The sequence below is a fragment of the Thalassophryne amazonica genome, chromosome 13 (genome assembly GCF_902500255.1).
Source record: "Thalassophryne amazonica chromosome 13, fThaAma1.1, whole genome shotgun sequence".
Taxonomy (NCBI): domain Eukaryota; kingdom Metazoa; phylum Chordata; class Actinopteri; order Batrachoidiformes; family Batrachoididae; genus Thalassophryne; species Thalassophryne amazonica.
Window position 1 is genome coordinate 23,193,334 of NC_047115.1, and position 22,080 is coordinate 23,215,413.

The 22,080-nt window shown below is 40.2% G+C and overlaps 1 protein-coding gene across 1 annotated transcript in view; it reads right to left on the reverse strand.

Moving 5' to 3' along the window:
- LOC117523859 (glutamate receptor ionotropic, delta-1-like) overlaps positions 1-16,129 on the reverse strand; it is a 290,124-nt gene extending 273,995 nt beyond the window's left edge. Inside the window, 2 exon segments of the mRNA XM_034185472.1 lie at positions 15,503-15,708; positions 16,096-16,129. Of these exon segments, the coding sequence (XP_034041363.1) occupies positions 15,503-15,708; positions 16,096-16,129 (240 nt within the window).
- Between the last annotated feature and the right edge of the window lie 5,951 nt (positions 16,130-22,080).

Here is a 22,080-nt window from a genome sequence, read left to right on the forward strand (position 1 = left end):
GTGGCCTCGCCCCCCGTGACCCTTAATTGGAGTAAGCGGTTGAAGATGAGTGAGTGCGTGAGTAAGTGGCCTCACTTGGCGATCAATAACTTAAGTGCATTTATGGCGTGTTCAACTCCACTTTATTTACAGCAGATGTAATCTGAATCTAAAGTAGGGTACAGGTACGTAGATTTATAATGAGTCATAAGTGTGTTTTAGTAGTAAGAAGAAAAAAGCAATAAGATTATCATCCGTTATACCCTTTAAAGTGGCATTATGCAGTTCCCAGTGTCTTCCAGTCGTGAGGTTTCAGACTGCAACCCAAGTAATACCCTCTCCTCATGCATGCAGTGGGGGCAGAATATTGGGATATGAAACACGCAGTTTTTTTAACCTTTGTTAATCACTTTTTAAATGCCTAAGTGTGAACATGTTATAACGCCACCACAACAAATGAGCCAATCACTGACTTCCTTGGTTGCAGATAATCGGGTTGGACTTCATGTGAATATCTATTGCCATTTATTAGTATTTCCAAGTGTATTGCCCTCTATATCAGAGTTGCCAAGTCAGCTTTTAAGATGCACAATGGCCAGTGGTGGGCACAGCTAACAAAAAAATTAGCTAACTGAAAAGTTAGCTTTTATAAAGCTAAACCGATAAACCACCCAAAAATTTATCAGAAGCTACAGATAACCGATAAATTCCAGTATTGTCTCCAGTACACTTGCAACTGCTAACAAGTTGATTTTGAGTTTTAACACCATGATCACTTCTGGCAGCATCAAAGGCGACCACAGACCCAAACAATGAGTCAGCACTTCTGTCTCTGTGCATCCTGCCCCCTGCTGGAAGTTCCTGTTTATTACATAGCTTCCAGCAACGAAGCAGTTGAGAGCAGCAACAAAGCTCAACTCTATTGTGTGGGCCGCTGAAGAGGAGGTACTGCTGGCCCACCACCAGATGGCGCCCTGCCATGCTGGCACCTTTATGCCCTGCAGAGGGTGCATGGACCTGTTGGCACTATCAGGTGCGCCCCATTAGGCTGTCTTCAGCTGTCACTCATCATCATCACCTACACCATAAAAGCCTGGGAAGGACACCATAACTCTGCCGAGTTATCAGCTTACCTTACAGGTAAAACTACTCAGCCATTTTGTGCCGTATGCACATTCATTGTAACTGAAGTCTTTGCAGTTGTGACTTATACTTGCAGCTTGTAGCCGAGTTTGTGGAAGTTGGAGGAGTTGGCGTCTCCACTCCTCACTTCTGACTTACTGAGTATAACCTTTGACACTGCACGTCCTCCAGTTTTTCCTCTGCACTCTGGGAGTATCTGGATTTATTCCTCCAAGAAGATAACTGTGAGTTGCTGACTGTTTGCTGGGTGAACACTCACCCACCCTAACCTGTTTTTACTCCTGCAGTACCGGTCCAGCAGCCTCGGACGGTGGCCACCTGGGGAGGTCAGGTCTTGGCGGCTCTGGTGTATTGCAGGCCTCCAGTTGGCGGTGGGGCTTCGTGGGTTCCGGCTCTTCTCTGGATAGGCATCTCTTACCCTCAGGCCTGCCCACATGTCACCTTTTTGTTGTGAATTGGACTAAGCATATTTGATCTGTGTTTGCACATTGCATAATAAATTGTTATTTATTCGTATTCCTATTGACCGTTCATTTACGCCCCCTAACGTGGGTCCGTGCATTCACTTTCCTTACAACCTCTCTACTTAATAACAATGCTGCCGTCAGGCGGAGGTCTTGGAAAATAAAGCAGTGCTGACTTATGGTTTGGTTTAAAAATAAAATTAATACTGATAGGATAACTCCATTAATGTCAATTCTGTCATTTGTACAAAGTTAAAATATAACATATATCTTTAAATGTTGAATAATGCACTAATTCTAAAGTTTTGTAACAAACACAGACATATGGCAAAGGATTATGGGTAAAATGCGCCTCCACTAACACTGATTGGTTGACTCATTCATTCTATGTAAACCAACACATTAATGTGAGGTGTGTCATGTGTTGGTGTTTACAGATAAATGTTCTTTTGTAAAATATGCCATTTTTTGTTAAAAAAGGCATTTAAAAAAAAAAAAAAGAAGCCAAGTTGTAATTAGATAACCGTCTGATATAGCCGGTGTCAAAATAAACAGATCTACTGGTGCCAGACGTTCAGTATTTAAGGTGGGCTTACACTGTGCGAGTTTTGGCCCTTTTTCAGCTGATTTTTCACCCGTGCGAGAATTTGTTTGGATTGCGCTGAGTTTCAGGTTAATCGCGCGTCCTGCATTGTGTAGTATACATGGAGTAGCGAGCTGCGTTTAACATCTCATGACCACCTCCTGCTCAGCAATCGTATGGTCAGATGAAAATCAAACCTGTTTGATATTCTGGTCGGCCGCCGTGAGGGTATCCCGCTGCTGAAGCGCTACAAGTGTCCAACCTCTCGCACTGTGCACCAGAGAGAGCATAAACAGTGATCATCTCTTTGGGAGAGCAGCTTCTTTTTCTTTTCCCCCACTTTCTTCAACTCATGTAAAGTCCTGTAATTTTTTTTTTAACTTTGATGTCTCCCATCGAGAGTTTTTGTAAAAATAAGAAATGTAAATAAAGTTTGAAAAAAAAAGCTTCTGTTTACATTTTGCTTCTGGAAACACGAGTCTGACGTGTGGTTTTAAACATATGTGTGTGAGAACATAAATTGTGCGCTCTGAACTTACACCGTGCGGTTTTGTCATACAGTTTGAGCTGGAACCGAGTACAGTGATTGAAAATATCATATAGTGTCTACCCAGCTTTAGGGCGAATACTGCCATGAACACTCCTGGCCAGTAGATGGCAGTAGAGACCGTGAAAACTTGCCAAAACAAAATTCCAGATAATCCATGTCTGCTACGTTTAAGATGCGTGGAATTTAATAAACATAAACACAACATTTGTAAACCCAGAGAATATATTCACAAGAGTTTTAGGCACAATATACAAAGAGTTTAATGATGTTGTCCATGTGAAATCTGATCAGAGTGTCTCAAATGCATTGTTCTGTCATGAATCTACTGAGATAGAATAGATAGAATGTACCTTAATGCACCTGGACACAGCATGTCCACACTAAAACCTTCAAAATTAGCGCATTACTTTAAAACCAAAACATATATCTGATATTTTCACTTTATAAAACTTCAGACGTGACATTAATTTAAATAACTTGTCCAAAATTAGTTTGGTTAAAATTTGAACCATAAGTTAAAAATGTATGCCTCTGGATGACTTGGGTGATATTGCCAGCATATCAGTATGGGATCAAAAGAAATGAGTTTTTTTCTTTTTTTTGTGACAGGTTCTCCTTTGTCTGCAAAGGATAGAGTGTTTTCTTTCTAGAACCAGCTCACCTCTGTTTACGGAAGGTAGAACTACACATTTGCTACAAAATATTTAACAGGTAGGTGCTCATCTGATTTTAAATTTTATAAACATTTGTAGCTATTCAGCAATGTTTACTATGTCTATGTTAGCGGTCTAAAAATTATCGAACCAAAACTTATCGGAAGATAATTTGTCCGATAATGGTTTTCAAAGTTATCTGAAAAGCTAATCCAGTAATGAAAACATTATCTTAGCAGATTAGCGGAACTGTGCCCACGACTGACAATGGGCTTCTTTTTCTTCTTCTGAGAGCATCTAAGAGAGTAAAAGCCTCCACGAAAGCTTCTTCTCTTCTGAAAGCCTCTAAGAATCTAAACAGTGCTGTATCATGAATGCTGATAAAAGGGCAACACACAACAGGAACATTTAGAGTCCATCCCATCTGCTCCTTTACATGAGCTGTTCTGTTTCTACTGTTGTAGTTGTTGTATGTTATGCTCAGTCCTGCAATCTTCAGTATGTCACATCTCTGTTTCAGTGATTCATGTGAAATCAAGGGGTGATGATTAGTTGGAATCTGCATACATGTCAACCCCTTTGAGGGTCCAGTGTATAACCAAGTGAGAAAATCCATAAAATCAACACAAAATCCTTATAACCTCCAAATCGCACCAAAATCAGTTTTATTACAGTACACACAACAGCATAGCTGTATCACATAACTGGGTTTTTGTCCACACATTATGAGTTGCACAATGACATTCAAGTCACGATCATTAGTGTTTCCTCCACAGTTGAATTTCAAACAATAGAGATCTAGTATTCTAGTATATCTAGTATTATGTGTCAAGCTGAATTTTATAGAACTGAATGTGTCAAATTTAGTTATTTTTTACAGAAACAAGAACTGTGTGTCACTAGTGGAAATACATTAATAAAATGAAAAATAAATCAAATATAATGACAAAATAAAACATACCTCAGAACTTCATCAAGTGTATCGAAAATCGCCTCGCCAGTGCCTATGTTGCAGACTGGCATGACAATGATCCTCAACTTCGCCCCTGTGTTTATTAGGGATGAGTATCGATAAGATTTTATCTATCAATACCATTGTCGATTCTGATTATCGATCCGATTCCCTTATCAATACCTCTGGTGAATTTTTTGTGTACTAAAAGTAGGCTTTACAGGTTTTCTATGTCAGCTGGTCAAAGAGCTTTTTCTTATCGTGCACCTGCTCTGTGGAACGGTCTTCCTGCGACCGTGAGACAGTCGGAGTCCATGGACATTTTTAAGTCAAGACTTAAAGCCTATTTTTATTCTCTTTCTTATGAATAGTTTTTTTTTTATCTGTTTTATTCTTTTACTTCTGTTTTTAATTATGTATTTGCATTTTTTTTTTTTTATTTATTTAATTTAATTTTTTATGTTGAACTGTTCTATGTGAGGCGCCTTGAGATGGATTTTGTTGTGATTTGGCACTTTATAAGCCGATTAAATTGAAATTGAATTGAAATTGAACAATATTTTCTTAAGTCTTAATGTAAATAAATATGAAATTGGTCACTGGATCCTTAAACCTTGGATATAATAAACTCTACATGGTGGATCCTTGATCTCTGGACATAAATAGGAATAAACTAAATCTGTACTTTTTGTCAAAAGCATTTCCTTTCAGACATTATTGGCATAAATGTCTTTCCATACATCTGAGCTGAGCTCTTGCAGCTGGCTGTGCTTCACGTCAGGATGTAATTTATAAAGAATACAGCACGTCTCATTTTGGGAGGAAAAAAACGTTTTAGTGGATTGTAGTTTCTTGTCTGTAATACGTTTGTAAGAGGTGTCATTTTATTTAAAGCGGCAATTCATTTTGAAGTTATTAATTCCGAATGGACTCTGTCTCGGCGGAGAGCCGCGCAGCGTTTGGAGCTGTGCTAACGGAACGGAGGACGATTCTCGTTTCTTGACTGCAACAAGACATGAGTCCCAGTTAGTGACTTTAATCCACACAAAAGTGACTCATGGTATTTTAATGGCTTTGAGAGGGGTTAAGAAGCGGAGTTGCCGTTTTTGAAGAGCAGCGAATCAAAGAACCAACAAACTAGTGGATTGAAGCATTGCTTCAATGGTTCACGCATCAAAGTGGAGTCGCGCTGCAGAAACGGTTGATTACAGACCTGCTGCAGACCAAACCCTGAATATCCGTAAGACTTTATTTGTACGTCCGTATGACTCTGAAACTCGGAAAAATCTGTATAATTTACGGACTATAGGTTGACATGTATGAATCTGAAACCTTACCAGTTAACGGTAAATGGAATGCATTTTATTAACTCCACCAAGAAGGGTAATGCTATCTATTGTCTGTTTGTTTGCCTGTTAGCAGGATAACTCTAAAAGTAATGAACATTTTCAAAAAATAATAATAATAAGCAAATAGATAATGTTCCAGGAAATGAATATCTAATAATAATAATTACAACCCCAATTACAATAAAGTTGGGACGTTGTGTAAAATGGAAATAAAAACAGAATATGATTTTCAAATCCTCTTCAACCAGTATTCAGTTGAATACACCACAAAGACAAGATATTTAATGTTCAAACTATTAAACCTTATTGTTTTTGTGCAAATATTTGCTCATTTTGAAATGGATGCTTGCAACACATTTCAAAAAAGCTGGGACAGTGGTATGTTTACCACTGTGTTACATCACCTTTCCTTCTAACAACACTCAATAAGCATTTGGGAACTGAGGACACTAATTGTTGAAGATTTGTAGGTGGAATTCTTTCCATTCTTGCTTGATGTACGACTTCAGTTGTTCAACAGTCTGGGGTCTCCGTTGTCGTATTTTGCGCTTCATAATGCGCCACACATTTTCAACTGGCGACAGGTCTGGGCTGCAGGCAGGCCAGTCTACTACCCGCACTCTTTTACTACGAAGCCACGCTGTTGTAACACATGCAGAATGTGGCTTGGCATTGTCTTGCTGAAATAAGTAGGGACGTCCCTGAGAAAGACGTTGCTTGGATGGCAGCATATGTTGCTCCAAAACCTGGATGTACCTTTCAGCACTGATGGTGCCATCACAGATGTGTAAGTTGCCCATGCCATGGGCACTAACACATCCCCATACCATCACAGATGCTGGCTTTTGAACTTTGCGCTGGTAATATTCTGGATGGTCTTTTTCCTCTTTTGTCCAGAAGACACAACGTCTATGATTTCCAAAAACAATTTGAAATGTGGACTCATCAGACCACAGCACACTTTTCCACTTTGCGTCTGTCCACTTCAAATGAGCTTGGGCCCAGAGAAGGCGGCAGCATTTCTGGATGTTGTTGATGTATGACGTTCACTTTGAATGGTAGAGTTTTAACTTGCACTTGTAGATGTAGCGACAAACTGTGTTAACTGACAATGGCTTTCTGAAGTGTTCCTGAGCCCATGCGGTAAGATCCTTTACACAATGATGTCGGTTTTTAATGCAGTGCCGCCTGAGGGATTCATTCATTCAATGTTGGTTTTCGGCCTTGCCGCTTACGTGTAGAAAGTTCTCCAGATTCTCAAAATCTTCTGATTATATTATGGACTGTAGATGATGGAATCCCTAAATTCCTTGCAATTGAACATTGAGAAACACTGCTCTTAAACTGTTGGACTATTTTTTCCACACAGTTGTTCACCAAGTGGTGATCCTCACCCCATCTTTGCTTGTGCATGGTTGAGCCTTTTGGGGATGCTACTTTTATACCCAATCATGACACTAACCTGTTTCCAATTAGGTTTTCTTTGTGCATTCATCAACTTTCCCAGTCTTTTGTTGCCCCGTCCCAACTTTTTTGAAATGTGTTATAGGCATCCATTTCAAAAAGAGCAAATATTTGCACAAAAACAACAAAGTTTGAACATTAAATATCTTGTCTTTGTGGTGTATTCAATTGAATATAGAATATTGAATATAAATCATTGCATTCTGTTTTAATTTATATTTCACATAACGTCCCAACTTCATTGGAATTGGGGTTGTATAATTAAATAAATATAATTAATAAAAATTTTAAAGCACTGTGTGGCCTGGGCAGAGGTATTTTCTCTGTGAGTGATTTCTTGTATAGCACTTTCACTCCACTTTGCATGCATGAGTGAAGAGCAGTCACCTAAGCTACCTGAAGTGAAGCTGTGCAACAGGATGGTGAAGTTTTGTATTATTCCATTAGTGTTGACTTTTATTTAATTGAATTGATTGTTTTTATTTCTGTTTCATTGTGTATGGAATCCAATGAGTAGATTGTGTGCACACTGTGAACTTGCCTTTGAAAGCCGTATATGCATATTATGTCTGTCACGCCCGGCGGGTGCCAGGCTTCCAAAGTGTTTGGACCCAAAATGCAAACTCTCGGACTACTGGATGAAGAAGAAAATGGTCTTTAATTCTGGCTCTGGTTCGGCACACAAGTGATCAGTCGGCGAGGCAGAAGTACAAACAGGGTCAGGCAAAAACGCAGTCATGGGCAAGCAGGGTTCAAAGGCACAAGCAGACACAGACATCATGGGCAAGGCAAAAGGCAAAGTCAAAAAACACAAAGCAGGATCTGGATACATGGCAAAAACAGGACTAGATACAGAGCTGGTAAGTGTGCAAAGACAACAAATGAGCAAGGGTGTGGTGGCTGGGTGGAGACTAAATAAGACAGGTGTTAACTAGGTGCACATGAGGAACAATCAAGAAGGAGGCGTGGCTAGTGAACGAAGATACTTCATTGTGCAAGACAGTGAGGGAGGACAACTTAAGGTGGAGTGAAGAAAAGACAAAGATATGTGAACAGGTGCACAGAGCATGAGTGAAAGAAGACAAAGCAGACAGAGTTAAAGTGAGAGAAAAACATGACAGGTGCAGGATGTGAAGTGAACATAAATAACTGGGCGTGAGACAAGGACATGAAAGCAGGTGCAGGATGTGAAGTAGGAACAAGAGGCAAAAACAAAACTGAGCTACAACTGAATAGGAGTCAAACAGGAACATGAGGACTAGACTAAACAAGAACTGGCAACATGGACTAGAATACAAGACGGAGCAAAATACTAAAATGACATTAAACAAAAACTGACTAAAGAAAACTAGGCAGTAATACCAACCATAAGAAGAAGCAGTGAACAATAACCAAAACAAATCCTGACATAACAGTACAACAAATATTATAACCAAGAGGAACAAGTGATAACTAAATAAACAATGACTGACAACTAGAACAGAATGAAAGGCCAAAGTAAAAAGTAACAGAAAACAAAGTGACAAATCAAAACAGAACAGAGAATAACTGTTAATGACTATGATGAAACTGAGGACAACTATGATGAAAATGAAATAACTAGTGAATCATAACAAAAAGAACAAAGTGACAAGAAAAACATGACACAATAACTCATGATGAAAATTACTGATAAATCAATGTTGAAGCAGACGGAAACCATGAAAAGAGGAAAATCAAGGGCTTAGTGCCCTGACCGGGCCCAGTTCCTGACAATGTCGCTTTCACAGCTGGAAAACTGGAGTGGAAAACTAGAATGCCTTAATTGAGAGAGTGGTGTCAACTCAGAACATAGCACCATTTTGGTTCCAACTGCACTGAACTACTGAATGAACCTTTCATGTTTTCAACTTTTTAAAAAATAATTTAACCACATACAGGAACACATCCAGGTACAAGTGCTATCAAAATAAATATAAAAATAGTTAAGCTCTCAAATTTACATAAATTTGTTCAAGGTCTGTGTGCCAAGAACGTTCCCTGTGAATTTGAAGACTCTGGCAGTAATAGGACTGGATTTGTGCTGAGCACAGATGGATGGACGCAAGGACGCAAAGTCTTCACAATACCCGATGGTCATATTTTATGGCCTTGGGTAATGACAAATACAGAAAGGAAGGAGAAGAGTAACAGTCCTCTGTTTAACTACACTGCTGCTCAACTCCCCTTGATTTTCCTGTAGTTAATTACTTAACACCATAATTAACACACTTTTATAACAGCGTTCTTAATATGTTTCATTAATTAACCACATTCTTTAAATTAAGAATTCGGAAGAAAAAAAAACATCTTGCCGCTAGTGAATTATTGTTCCAGTCACCATGGCAACTTTTGCACTATTTTCTTCTCATGTTGAGACTGTTATTGTGCACGTTACTCTTCAAGCAATCGCCACTCTCATTCCTTTGTTCACACATTACAAACTTTATATTTTCTCCACTGATATTCCAGGTGGAGAGGAGGTAACAGCAGGGGAGAAGGTGTTAATGAAGCTGTGGTGGTTTAACATCTCCACTACTCTTTAACATATTAACATATTCAAAAGGGGAATTTGGGAGATGAATGTGATGCTGTTCTGATTTGTTCATCACTAAGGTATCTTGCGTTAATTGTAGAAGAGAAGATAAAGCAAATAACTGGGCAGATTAAATACCACCTTGCGCAGAAAAAGATCTCAGCGCATGTGCAGTGAAGTGGAATTCATTGGAGTACAGGAAAAGATCAAAGCCATATGTCACTGATAAAACTTGAAAGCCTTGGTGCATTCACGCACTGTACACTGATTTATTTGTCTATAAGTGCACCACTTTTAGATTAATAGTGTGGAAAAAGAAGAAACTAATTGGAATGCAGCTGAGGTTTGGCTTTGGCTGTTACAGTGTTTGCTGCTCTGTTCGCTCCGAGCAGATCCGCAGATTAAAAAGAACACGAGATATGCAAAATGAAACCGCATCCTCCAACAGGTACAAACTGTTTGACAAATCAATGAATATTATTTTCTTTAGGACAAACTGTGAAGTTTTATTAGTGGTTTTATGAGAATGAAGAGAAGCTCCCAGTCAGACGACAACATGAAAGAGGATTGGAGTAATAAAAAAAGATTCCATCACATACTTATGTTTAGCTTCTACAAAGCATTTGAATAATGTCAGTAATATGTAAGAAATGGCCATCCATCCATCCATTCATCCATCCATTTTCTTCCGCTTATCGTAGGTCGGGTCGCAGGGGCAGCAGCTCAAACAAAGCCGCCCAGACCTCCCGATCCTCAGCAACAATAGAGCACAACATGAATCATAAATTGGCATCAGGTAATGTTATATTGTGTGGCTGTGGCATCCAGTCACGTTAAGTACCGTTAAGTTGCCTCAACTTGCGAGAAAACTACTTCCTTTCTGCATCCTGTGCTCGACGCAGAAAAAATTAAACGTTTAATTTTTTTGCGTCCGTTTTACGTCGCCCTTTGCACCCCTCACGGTATTGTGGCATTCGGCTGCATCAACTCGGTGCTAGGTTGCATCAACTTGGCATCGTCATGACGCAGCATGATGCAACTCAAAGCAGACCCGGTGTGAAATGGGGTAAGTGACACGTGCTTGATTAATACAGATAGTTGGTGTTCAGTGAACTGTGAACTGCAAATGTGCACGAACGCCCACAAGCAGACCTCTGAAGTGACAGAGCTAAGTAACGTCCAAAATGGCAGCAGCTACCATGTTAACAAAGAGCCATACAGAAGATGTAGAGTGCTGACTCTCTATACATGTGCAAGTGTGCCCCCTCAGTGAGCCATCTGCCCATCACCAAATGAGGCACGAAATGCTTAAACACAATGTAAATGAACGGAAACCAGCTTTCAGTAAGTTCCAACAATGTCATGCTTAAAGATCTGTCTGTGTGTGCACTATTATTCAAATCTACGACTCAGAATTGCATTTTTTGGAGAAGGAAACAATTGTTTTGTTATATCCAACTCTATGACTATCATTATTTCTGTCACTTTGCATTGTGCAACTGTTCTTACATTAACACATTACAAGCCACCTGCTATCATCATGATTGCCAACGCTCCTGGTCACACTGTGTCAAGTTTCTTTATTTTCTTTTTTTTTTAAAGAAAAACAAAACCATTCAAATACTCACTTGTGGAGCCATATTTTTTTTTTTCGCCAGCTTTTCTCCAGTGCAACACACACAGCTATAAGATATTTCCACAGCAGCACAGAGGCTTGGATATGTCATAAGAGCAGGATAAATAAAACATTCCATCTGTAAACTGGTAAACAATTCAGATGAGTGATTTCAAGCTTGCCGAATGTTCTGCTGCAGTTTGACCCATATAGTGATGGTGGCACACTCAACTGAAAATCCACCCTGTAGTTCTTATATTGGTATCGATGCATATCAACTATCTATTTCCTCTGATATTCTCCTTTTTCCTTTTTCCAATGTGCCTCAAGGTTGAGGGCTTTGGGCGTTGTAGTTTTCAGAGACAATGCAACACTAATTAGTGCATAGCAGATATGTGATCCACCTACTGTGTCAAGCCTTTGACATGATTATATGTTATGCAACTACTTTAAACAAAACCTAGAAAAACCCAAACAAACAAAAAAGTCAATTTCACCCTTTCAGTTCACCTCCAAGAAAAAAAAACAAACAAACAAACAGGTAGTCCACAGAAGATCGAGAGTGTGGTGGAAAGCCATAATCAAGACAAATGATGTAGAAAGACTGAGCTGGGAGAAATGCTGCTGCTGCCATTGTAAATATGTGCATGAGCTGTGGCACTTCAGCAGTTCAGCTGTCACATGCTCACAACACATCTGGTATGAAACAAGTGAGAGTTATATGACTCAGTATTTAGACAAAGTGGTTGATGGGTGTACATACCACCACAGTGTCAGGTGGAAATGAACAGTCATGCTTGTATTGCGCTGTGCGCTCCTTTGCACTGGGTGGGAGATTAGGGCCTGTACGTATGTGTAGCAGGACAACATCCTATTTTGATCAAATGTGGTAGCCTACAGATGAAAAGTAGTAATCTGATTTTGGTTAGGACCAGTCGAACAACAAGGTCAGAGTCAAGGTGAAATGTATTATTTTTATTTATAAATTATTTTTAGTGAACCTGACTGTGGAACAGTTCTTCATGTCTGATTCTTTGGGATGCGGGTGTGGTGTCGCTGTGCTCTCTGAGCACTTTTGATCTTGTATGGATCTTGCGGTCAGAAAGAAATTGAGTTATAGTGACACTCCACATAGGGCACAGGAAGAAGAATTTTGGAAGTAGCTGGCAGAAGCACTCAGGCAGCAACTGCTCATGTTTTAGCTGTGACCCCCGTTTTCTACATGTTATAATACCTGCACTTAAACTATTTACAGAAATACTACATCATACTTAGGACGCAGTGAGATTCCATCATGTCCCTCAGTGATTTTTAAGATTGAAGTGTCTGAACTGCAGTAAACCTGGAAACGCTGACACACTTCATAAACTATTTCTATGCATCACTGCGACATTTTTAATGAATTCTATCTATGCTCTATCAGTAGCTCTTATCATCAAGCCAGAAGGACATGTATACTCGTATGTTCTAAACCCAGAGCTTAAAGTTTATTTCTTTCAAGGCAAGTATCAAAAACAGCAAAAACAATGCAAGATCAATGCAAGCTGAGATTGGAAACATTAATATCTACAATTATGAGATGATTCATTTTCTCCTCCAGCTTGTTCAAAATTCATGAAATGTTCAGTTTGCGCCCCGTTTACCAGACTATATAAGACCTACAAGGTCATCTCATTTTGTCAAATAAATGGTAAATGGACTGCATTTATATAGCACTTTTCCATCTGCATCAAACACTCAAAACACTTTACCCATCAATGCCTCATATTCACCCGATGTGAGGCTGCCCACTAAACACCCGGAGCAACTAGGGGATTAAGGACCTTTCCCAAGGGCCCTCAGTGATTTTCCAGTCAGGCTGGGATTTGAACCGAGGATCCTCTGGTCTCAAGCTCAACGCTTAACCACTGGACCATCATGCATGTTGTTGATGCAGTTCATGAGCAGATGTCAACTGTGTTAATCCGCACCACAGACACAGATGCAGCTGTCCTTGCAATCTCTGTTGTGCAACAGCTAAATGTCGCCCTGTGTGTCTGGTTTGCACTGGTAAGAACCAGTGCTTTGTTCCTGTGCATGAAATTGCTGGTAGTCTTGGCACAGATAAATCCAGGTGTGTCATGCATGCCTTCAGTGGATGCAACACTGTTTCTTTATTCAGGGGAATCAGAAAGAAAACAGCATGGCAGCTCTGGGATGCCTATGAAAGACTGACTGATGCCTTCAATGAGATGGTTGAAAGAAGAGATGACATTTCTGATGAATGCCTGGCTATCCTGGAAAGGTACACTGTGCTCCTGTATCATTGTGCTAGTGAGCATGAGACCATCAATGCTGCAAGAAAGTTCTTGTTTGCCCAGAAGGGCAGGCAGATAGAAAACATTCCACCAATGCAAGCAGCCCCTCATCAGCACATCAACCATTCTATGTACCAAGGAGCCTTCATCTGGGGCCAGACTCTCACAGCAAACATCACTGTACCAGACCTTGCAAAATGGGGCTGGACCAACCCAGAGTGCAGGAGATCACGGCGGACAACTCTGCCTGAGGCTAGTGATGCCTGCCGAGAACTCATCTCCTGTGGCTGTCAGAAAGGCTGCAGAGCCAAATGCAAATGCAAGAAGGCCATGCTCAAGTGCACCGCACTGTGCAAATGCCAAGGAGAATGTGATCATTGAAATCACAAACTTGCACAGTTAAGTTTTCAGCTGAGTCAAATGGAAATACATGAAGGCCATGTGGACCAGAGTTGAAGAATTAAGAATGTTCCTTAATATTACAACACGTACTTACTCTAAAGATGAATTTCCAATGCCACAAATGAGACGTAGCTGCTCACTTAGATTATGTCATCTGTCAATGGAACTAGTTCTTTTAAGACCTATTATGCAGATAGTTATAAGACATTTGGTTAATTATATAATGTTAAGTCAGCCAAGATAAGATGTAGCATTAGACTGATTGATTGATTGATTGATTGATGGGATAGCGCAGCCATCAAACCAGGTTCTTGGTGCTTGTGACGGTTGATTGATGACAGGAGAGAATCCTCACTATATGCTACTGCCGATTCACAAGGGCTTGATCTTTTACTTGCCCCAGCACAGACATTCAACGCAAAGCACTTCCAATTTTACTTCTAGGAGTGTGCATTATGTTTTCTGTGGCTAAGAATGTAACTTTTTACTTTATCATGAGCTAAATTGTCTGTTTAAATTTACACTTTATACAAGTATTTTACTTTTTTAAGCCATTTTGGATGCTATTTTGGATTTTTCATTCAGAAAATATATGATATCAAGTAACTAAAAGAAATTGTAAAATTAAAGCTAAACATGTGAATGTGCACACAGGCGTTTGTGGCGCACAGCCGTTTTTGGCTGTGCGCACATGCACGTTCCAGCCGTTTGTGGCTTTGACCATCTCCAACCTGAAGGAAGAACATTAAAAAAATCTGATCTCTGTCAGGTCCACAACATTAAAAAAAAAAACTGCAAACTGTGCAAACAGTTTGTGTTTCATTATTTTTATATAAACTGAGTTAAGGTCATTGTGGTGAGTTCCTGATATTTCTGCCATTACTGAAAAATTCTGTTATTTTCTCCAGCTGATGGTGTCAGTCAGTGCACATTTTATCAGCAGTCAGATTATGGATGTGTGTGTGTTCATGAGTTATTTTGTTTAACATGTTACGGATGTCAGGATGTAGTTGGAAGATTCACTCAGAGAACACATTATATGTCGTTGGTGCCAACGCTTATCTCTGGATTCTGTAGTCGGATTAGGTCTGTGCCCATTTAGACCTGGGTGGACTGGGACAAGCAGTGTCCTGTCCAGTAACACAGACGGGTAACACAGGTAACAGGTAACATTTCCTTGGCTCACCAAGACATCGGGGTACAGGAATATGTTGTCGGATATAAACCCTTCAGAGGATACACATGCATGTGTTTTTAGTAAATTCAACACAATTATCACACCTTTTCTACTAAGATGTAAACAAACTACAAAATACTCATTTTTGGCATAAATGCACCATCTCCCAATGGAAAACATATATTCATCATATGTTTGCAGAAGTAAATTTTTTTCCCCTAAATGTAATGATTCCTACTCGATTTTGAGTCATTCAGCAAATAATCCAGCAAACACAGCCTCATTATTTGGAGATAAACCGTCTTAGCAGTGTACTTTACCTGGTGGATGAAGACCTGCGCACCCCGAGGACTCATGAGTAACACGGCCCGCCGAAGGGTATCCCTGTAGCGGTTTAGCTCCTCAGTGCGCATGGTGCTGAAAAGGTCAGTGAAGACTCTGCTGACATTCCGGTCGACCCTCTGCAAGGAAACATCCAGACCTAGCCGAGACGCCTGGTCCATAAAGGACTGCAAACCCCGGATGTCTGAAGAAAGAAAGGCAAGGGTAACACTTAGACATTACCTCACTCCTGGAGCATTTAATCAACACTCAGTGTAAACAACCTGCACTTCCGACAGCTTATGTGCACTCTATAATTTCAGGCTTCAGTCCACTGGCTTCTAGGCAGCTTTTCTTTATTTTCCTGCTGATCTAAAGTGTGACAAAAAAAACAAAACACAAGTTCTCTTGTTTTTTCTTTCCTGACGTTTACAGGGTACAGAACTGCAGGCAGGTGTTGTTGTCCACAGGATGACTTTGTGCACATGCGGACGAGCTCTAAGGCAAACCATTTAAACAAGGCTGCACAGACAAATCAGAGGTGATGTGCAGCAGAAGGCTCCCAAATGAGTGCACCAATCCCAGCAGTCACAGACAGAGCCGGAGCCCGAAGAGTGCCAAGTCATGCCGCCTTGTTAAAGACGTTTGGCTAAAATCGCTGAGGCCAGATCTCATTCTGCATCCACTGTGTGTGAACGGATGGGTGGGTTTTTTCTCCTCTGGGGGTCTGATGAGTCACCTCGTGCAAAAGACAAATGGGGGTTTGGCAAAGCAGGCTGGCTCCGAAACACACGCAGCTGCACATACGCAGAGCGAACAGATCGTCTGCAGGAGCAGCACGCGTTTGGCAACGGAGGTGATATATTACTTTTTATTGCCGCTTCAGGTCAAAACAAGACATTAGTATAATAAAGCACTTGACCCGGTCAGTCAAGCAACATATTGAAGCATCTCTTATCATCCACCTTTGGGCAAGCTGAAGCCGTAAATGACGAAGCACCAAATCTTAAGGAATTAAATGCAGGGTTCACTTATTCCTGCTGCTGTTTCCCATAGTTGCTGCTCTTCAGAATTAAACGTTCAAAGAGCAGAACAAAACATTAAATTAAAACATTCATCATTTTGAAGCTTTACCAAATGCTTTACACAATTTCTCTGAATACAAACCCTTTGGATTTACTTTGTCTGTCCCTGAATTGAAATTGTTACCCTTGGTATTATGACTTTTAATACGTTGGGCAAAAGCTGAGCCCCTGAGCAATCACTCCTGTTGTTCAAACACAAAAACAATATGTAGCTTAATCATCCCCCCCCCCCCCCCCCGTTCCACACTCATTTTGTGTCTTACTGTACTGCATTTTTATTGTTCTAACAATGTCGCAAGAAATCGTATTGGGAACAGTGTTGGAAAAGTCGTCTCCTGCTACATTAACTAATTCTGAGTAGGGAAAAAGCACGTAGACCTGCTACCTATTTCCTAGAGGTACAGCATTGAATTTGTCGGTTAAAGTATGTTGACAATGTAATGTGTAGAATTGCGGGCTTCAAGTGACTAGAGACATTTCCTCCCTCTTTATTTATTTTGCATAAAGTAATACTTTCTGGATGCACTGTATGGTCCAAGGTTGTATTTCAGTCTGAACTCAGTCTGAGCAGCGTGACTGGTACTGCACAGTAACATCAGTCAGGTCTGATACCTTTTGACTTGATGAACATGCTAAATCTTATTCGTAATTTGGGCCATTTGAACGTGTGGCCTGGGATCTGATTTATGTCTGATTTCTGCAGAGTGACAGTTTTTATGAATGTTTTAGTGGTATTTTTTTCTATCTTTGTAGGCAAAAAACAAACAAACAAAAAACCCCCAAAAAAAACAGAATAAGGCAGCTTTACCAGAAACACAAATGTTACAACAGTCTTTGGGGGGGTGGTCCCAGTTGTGACAGTGAAGGGATCTCAAATACTGCTGTCCAAACACGGCAGGAACAGAGCTCACCCCGAGAGTCAGATAGGCATCAACTGCTGGTGGTGGGTTGGAGGAGGCCACAAGTACAAACTGCAGAAAGGTCAGTTGGAACTGACATTTTTAAAATAATGTGAATATTTATTATTGGTCTTGAGTTGATGCCTAAGATAAGGGCGCTTCTTATTCTGGGGGGGGGGTTACCATAGTGGTTAAACGTTGGGCTTGAGACCATAGGATCCTTGGTTTAAATCCCAGCCTGACCAGAAAATCACTAAGGACCCTTGGACAAGGTCCTTAATCACGTAGTTGCTCATGGTGTGTAGTGAGTACCTTGTATGGCAGCATCCTCACATCGGGGTGAATGTGAGGCATTACTGTAAAGTGATTTGTGCATCTGATGCAGATGGAAAAGCGCAATATAAATGCAGTCCATTTACCAGTTAGTTATTAGAAATATGGCTGTTACTAATGAGGTGAATCTGAAAGAAAGTGTTGAAAGTATTGAAAACAGTTTTCCTGTAAGAACTTGAGTGATGCTGCATTTCTTTGAGTGTCCACTATTGATGAGGGGAAAAAAAGTTTGTTTTTTTTGTCTATTCTGCTATGTAATGCCCAGCAGGTATAATTTGTAGAACAAATGTTCTGTTTGTACACTCAACTCAATCATTGCACAAATCAGCAGCTGTATCATAAATGGTCTCAATTACTCTAGTTTCCATCTGAGAACATGCTAAAAGTGGTTTGCAATGATGCCTCACATTCACCCACTCAGAAGCTGGTGCCAGGAGCTGCCATCCAGTGCCGTAATCTGTACATTGGGAACCATTTGTTATTCAGTGTCGAGCACAAGGACACTTTCACAAACAGACACAAGTAACCAGGAATGAAGCCAATAACCCTTCATTTAGTGCAGCAGATCAATCAATCAATCAATCAATCAACTTTTTTCTTGTATAGCGCCAAATCACAACAAACAGTTGCCCCAAGGCGCTCCACATTGCAAGGCAAGGCCATACAATAATTATGAAACACAGTCTACGTCTAAAGCAACATAACCAAGGGATGGTCCAGGGTCACCCGATCCAGCCCTAACTATAAGCCTTAGCGAAAAGGAAAGTTTTAAGCCTAATCTTAAAAGTAGAGAGGGTATCTGTCTCCCTGATCTGAATTGGGAGCTGGTTCCACAGGAGAGGAGCCTGAAAGCTGAAGGCTCTGCCTCCCATTCTACTCTTACAAACCCTAGGAACTACAAGTAAGCCCGCAGTCTGAGAGCGAAGCGCTCTAATGGGGTAATATGGTACTATGAGGTCCCTAAGATAAGATGGGACCTGATTATTCAAAACCTTATAAGTAAGAAGAAGAATTTTAAATTCTATTCTAGCATTAACAGGAAGCCAATGAAGGGAGGCCAACACGGGTGAGATATGCTCTCTCCTGCTAGTCCCCGTCAGTACTCTAGCTGCAGCATTCTGAACCAACTGAAGGCTTTTTAGGGAACTTTTAGGACAACCTGATAATAATGAATTACAATAGTCCAGCCTAGAGGAAACAAATGCATGAATTAGTTTTTCAGCATCACTCTGAGACAAGACCTTTCTGATTTTAGAGATATTGCGTAAATGCAAAAAGGCAGTCCTACATATTTGTTTAATATGCGCTTTGAATGACATATCCTGATCAAAAATAACTCCAAGATTTCTCACAGTATTACCAGAGATCAGGGAAATGCCATCCAGAGTAACGATCTGGTTAGACACCATGCTTCTAAGATTTGTGGGGCCAAGTACAATAACTTCAGTTTTATCTGAGTTTAAAAGCAGGAAATTAGAGGTCATCCATGTCTTTATGTCTGTAAGACAATCCTGCAGTTTAGCTAATTGGTGCGTATCCTCTGGCTTCATGGATAGATAAAGCTGGGTATCATCTGCGTAACAATGAAAATTTAAGCAATACCGTCTAATAATACTGCCCAAGGGAAGCATGTATAAAGTGAATAAAATTGGTCCTAGCACAGAACCTTGTGGAACTCCATAATTAACTTTAGTCTGTGAAGAAGATTCCCCATTTACATGAACAAACTGTAATCTATTAGACAAATATGATTCAAACCACCGCAGCGCAATGCCTTTAATACCTATGACATGCTCTAATCTCTGTAATAAAATTTTATGGTCAACAGTATCAAAAGCAGCACTGAGGTCCAACAGAACAAGCACAGAGATAAGTCCACTGTCCGAAGCCATAAGAAGATCATTTGTAACCTTCACTAATGCTGTTTCTGTACTATGATGAATTCTAAAACCTGACTGAAACTCTTCAAATAGACCATTCCTCTGCAGGTGATCAGTTAGCTGTTTTACAACTACCCTCTCAAGAATCTTTGAGAGAAAAGGAAGGTTGGAGATTGGCCTATAATTAGCTAAGATAGCTGGGTCAAGTGATGGCTTTTTAAGTAATGGTTTAATTACTGCCACCTTAAAGGCCTGTGGTACATAACCAACTAACAAAGATAGATTGATCATATTTAAGATTGAAGCATTAAATAATGGTAGGACTTCCTTGAGCAGCCTGGCAGGAATGGGGTCTAATAAGCATGTTGATGGTTTGGATGAAGTAACTAATGAAAATAACTCAGACAGAACAATCGGAGAGAAAGAGTCTAACCAAATACCGGCATCACTGAAAGCAGCCAAAGATAACGATACATCTTTGGGATGGTTATGAGTATTTTTTTCTCTAATAGTCAAAATTTTGTTAGCAAAGAAAGTCATGAAGTCATTACTAGTTAAAGTTAATGGAATACTCAGCTCAATAGAGCTCTGACTCTTTGTCAGCCTGGCTACAGTGCTGAAAAGAAACCTGGGGTTGTTCTTATTTTCTTCAATTAGTGATGAGTAGAAAGATGTCCTAGCTTCACGAAGGGCTTTCTTATAGAGCAACAAACTCTTTTTCCAGGCTAAGTGAAGATCTTCTAAATTAGTGAGACGCCATTTCCTCTCCAACTTACGGGTTATCTGCTTTAAGCTACGAGTTTGTGAGTTATACCACGGAGTCAGACACTTCTGATTTAAAGCTCTCTTTTTCAGAGGAGCTACAGCATCCAAAGTTGTCTTCAATGAGGATGTAAAACTATTGACAAGATACTCTAACTCCCTTACAGAGTTTAGGTAGCTACTCTGCTCTGTGTTGGTATATGACATTAGAGAACATAAAGAAGGAATCATATCCTTAAACCTAGTTACAGCGCTTTCTGAAAGACTTCTAGTGTAATGAAACTTATTCCCCACTGCAGGGTAGTCCATCAGGGTAAATGTAAATGTTATTAAAAAATGATCAGACAAAAGGGAGTTTTCAGGGAATACTGTTAAGTCTTCTATTTCCATACCATAAGTCAGAACAAGATCTAAAATATGATTAAAGTGGTGGGTGGACTCATTTACTTTTTGAGCAAAGCCGATAGAGTCTAATAATAGATTAAATGCAGTGTTGAGGCTGTCATTCTCAGCATCTGTGTGGATGTTAAAGTCGCCCACTATAATTATCTTATCTGAGCTAAGCACTAAGTCAGACAAAAGGTCTGAAAATTCACAGAGAAACTCACAGTAACGACCAGGTGGACGATAGATAATAACAAATAAAACTGGTTTTTGGGACTTCCAATTTGGATGGACAAGACTAAGATACAAGCTTTCAAATGAATTAAAGCTCTGTCTAGGTTTTTGATTAATTAATAAGCTGGAATGGAAGATTGCTGCTAATCCTCCGCCCCGGCCCGTGCTACGAGCATTCTGACAGTTAGTGTGACTCGGGGGTGTTGACTCATTTAAACTAACATATTCATCCTGCTGTAACCAAGTTTCTGTTAGGCAGAATAAATCAATACGTTGATCAATTATTATATCATTTACCAACAGGGACTTAGAAGAAAGAGACCTAATGTTTAATAGACCACATTTAACTGTTTTAGTCTGTGGTGCAATTGAAGGTGCTATATTATTTTTTCTTTTTGAATTTTTATGCTTAAATAGATTTTTGCTAGTTATTGGTGGTCTGGGAGCAGGCACCGTCTCTATGGGGATGGGGCAACGAGGGGATGGCAGGGGGAGAGAAGCTGCAGAGAGGTGTATAAGACCACAGCTCTGCCTCCTGGTCCCAACGCTAGACAGTCACAGTTTGGAGGATCCCAAAAAATTGGCCAGATTTCTAGAAATGAGAGCTGCTCCCTCTAAAGTGGGATGGATGCCGTCTCTCCTAACAAGACCAGGTTTTCCCCAGAAGCTTTGCCAATTATCAATGAAGCCCACCTCATTTTTTGGACACCACTCAGACAGCCAGCAATTCAAGGAGAACATGCGGCTAAACATGTCACTCCCGGTCTGATTGGGGAGGGGCCCAGAGAAAACAACAGAGTCCGACATTGTTTTTGCAAAGTTACACACCGATTCAATGTTAATTTTAGTGACCTCCGATTGGCGTAACCGAGTGTCATTACTGCCGACGTGAATTACAATTTTACCAAATTTACGCTTAGCCTTAGCCAGCAATTTCAAATGTCCTTCGATGTCGCCTGCTCTGGCCCCCGGAAGACAATTGACAATGGTTGCTGGTGTC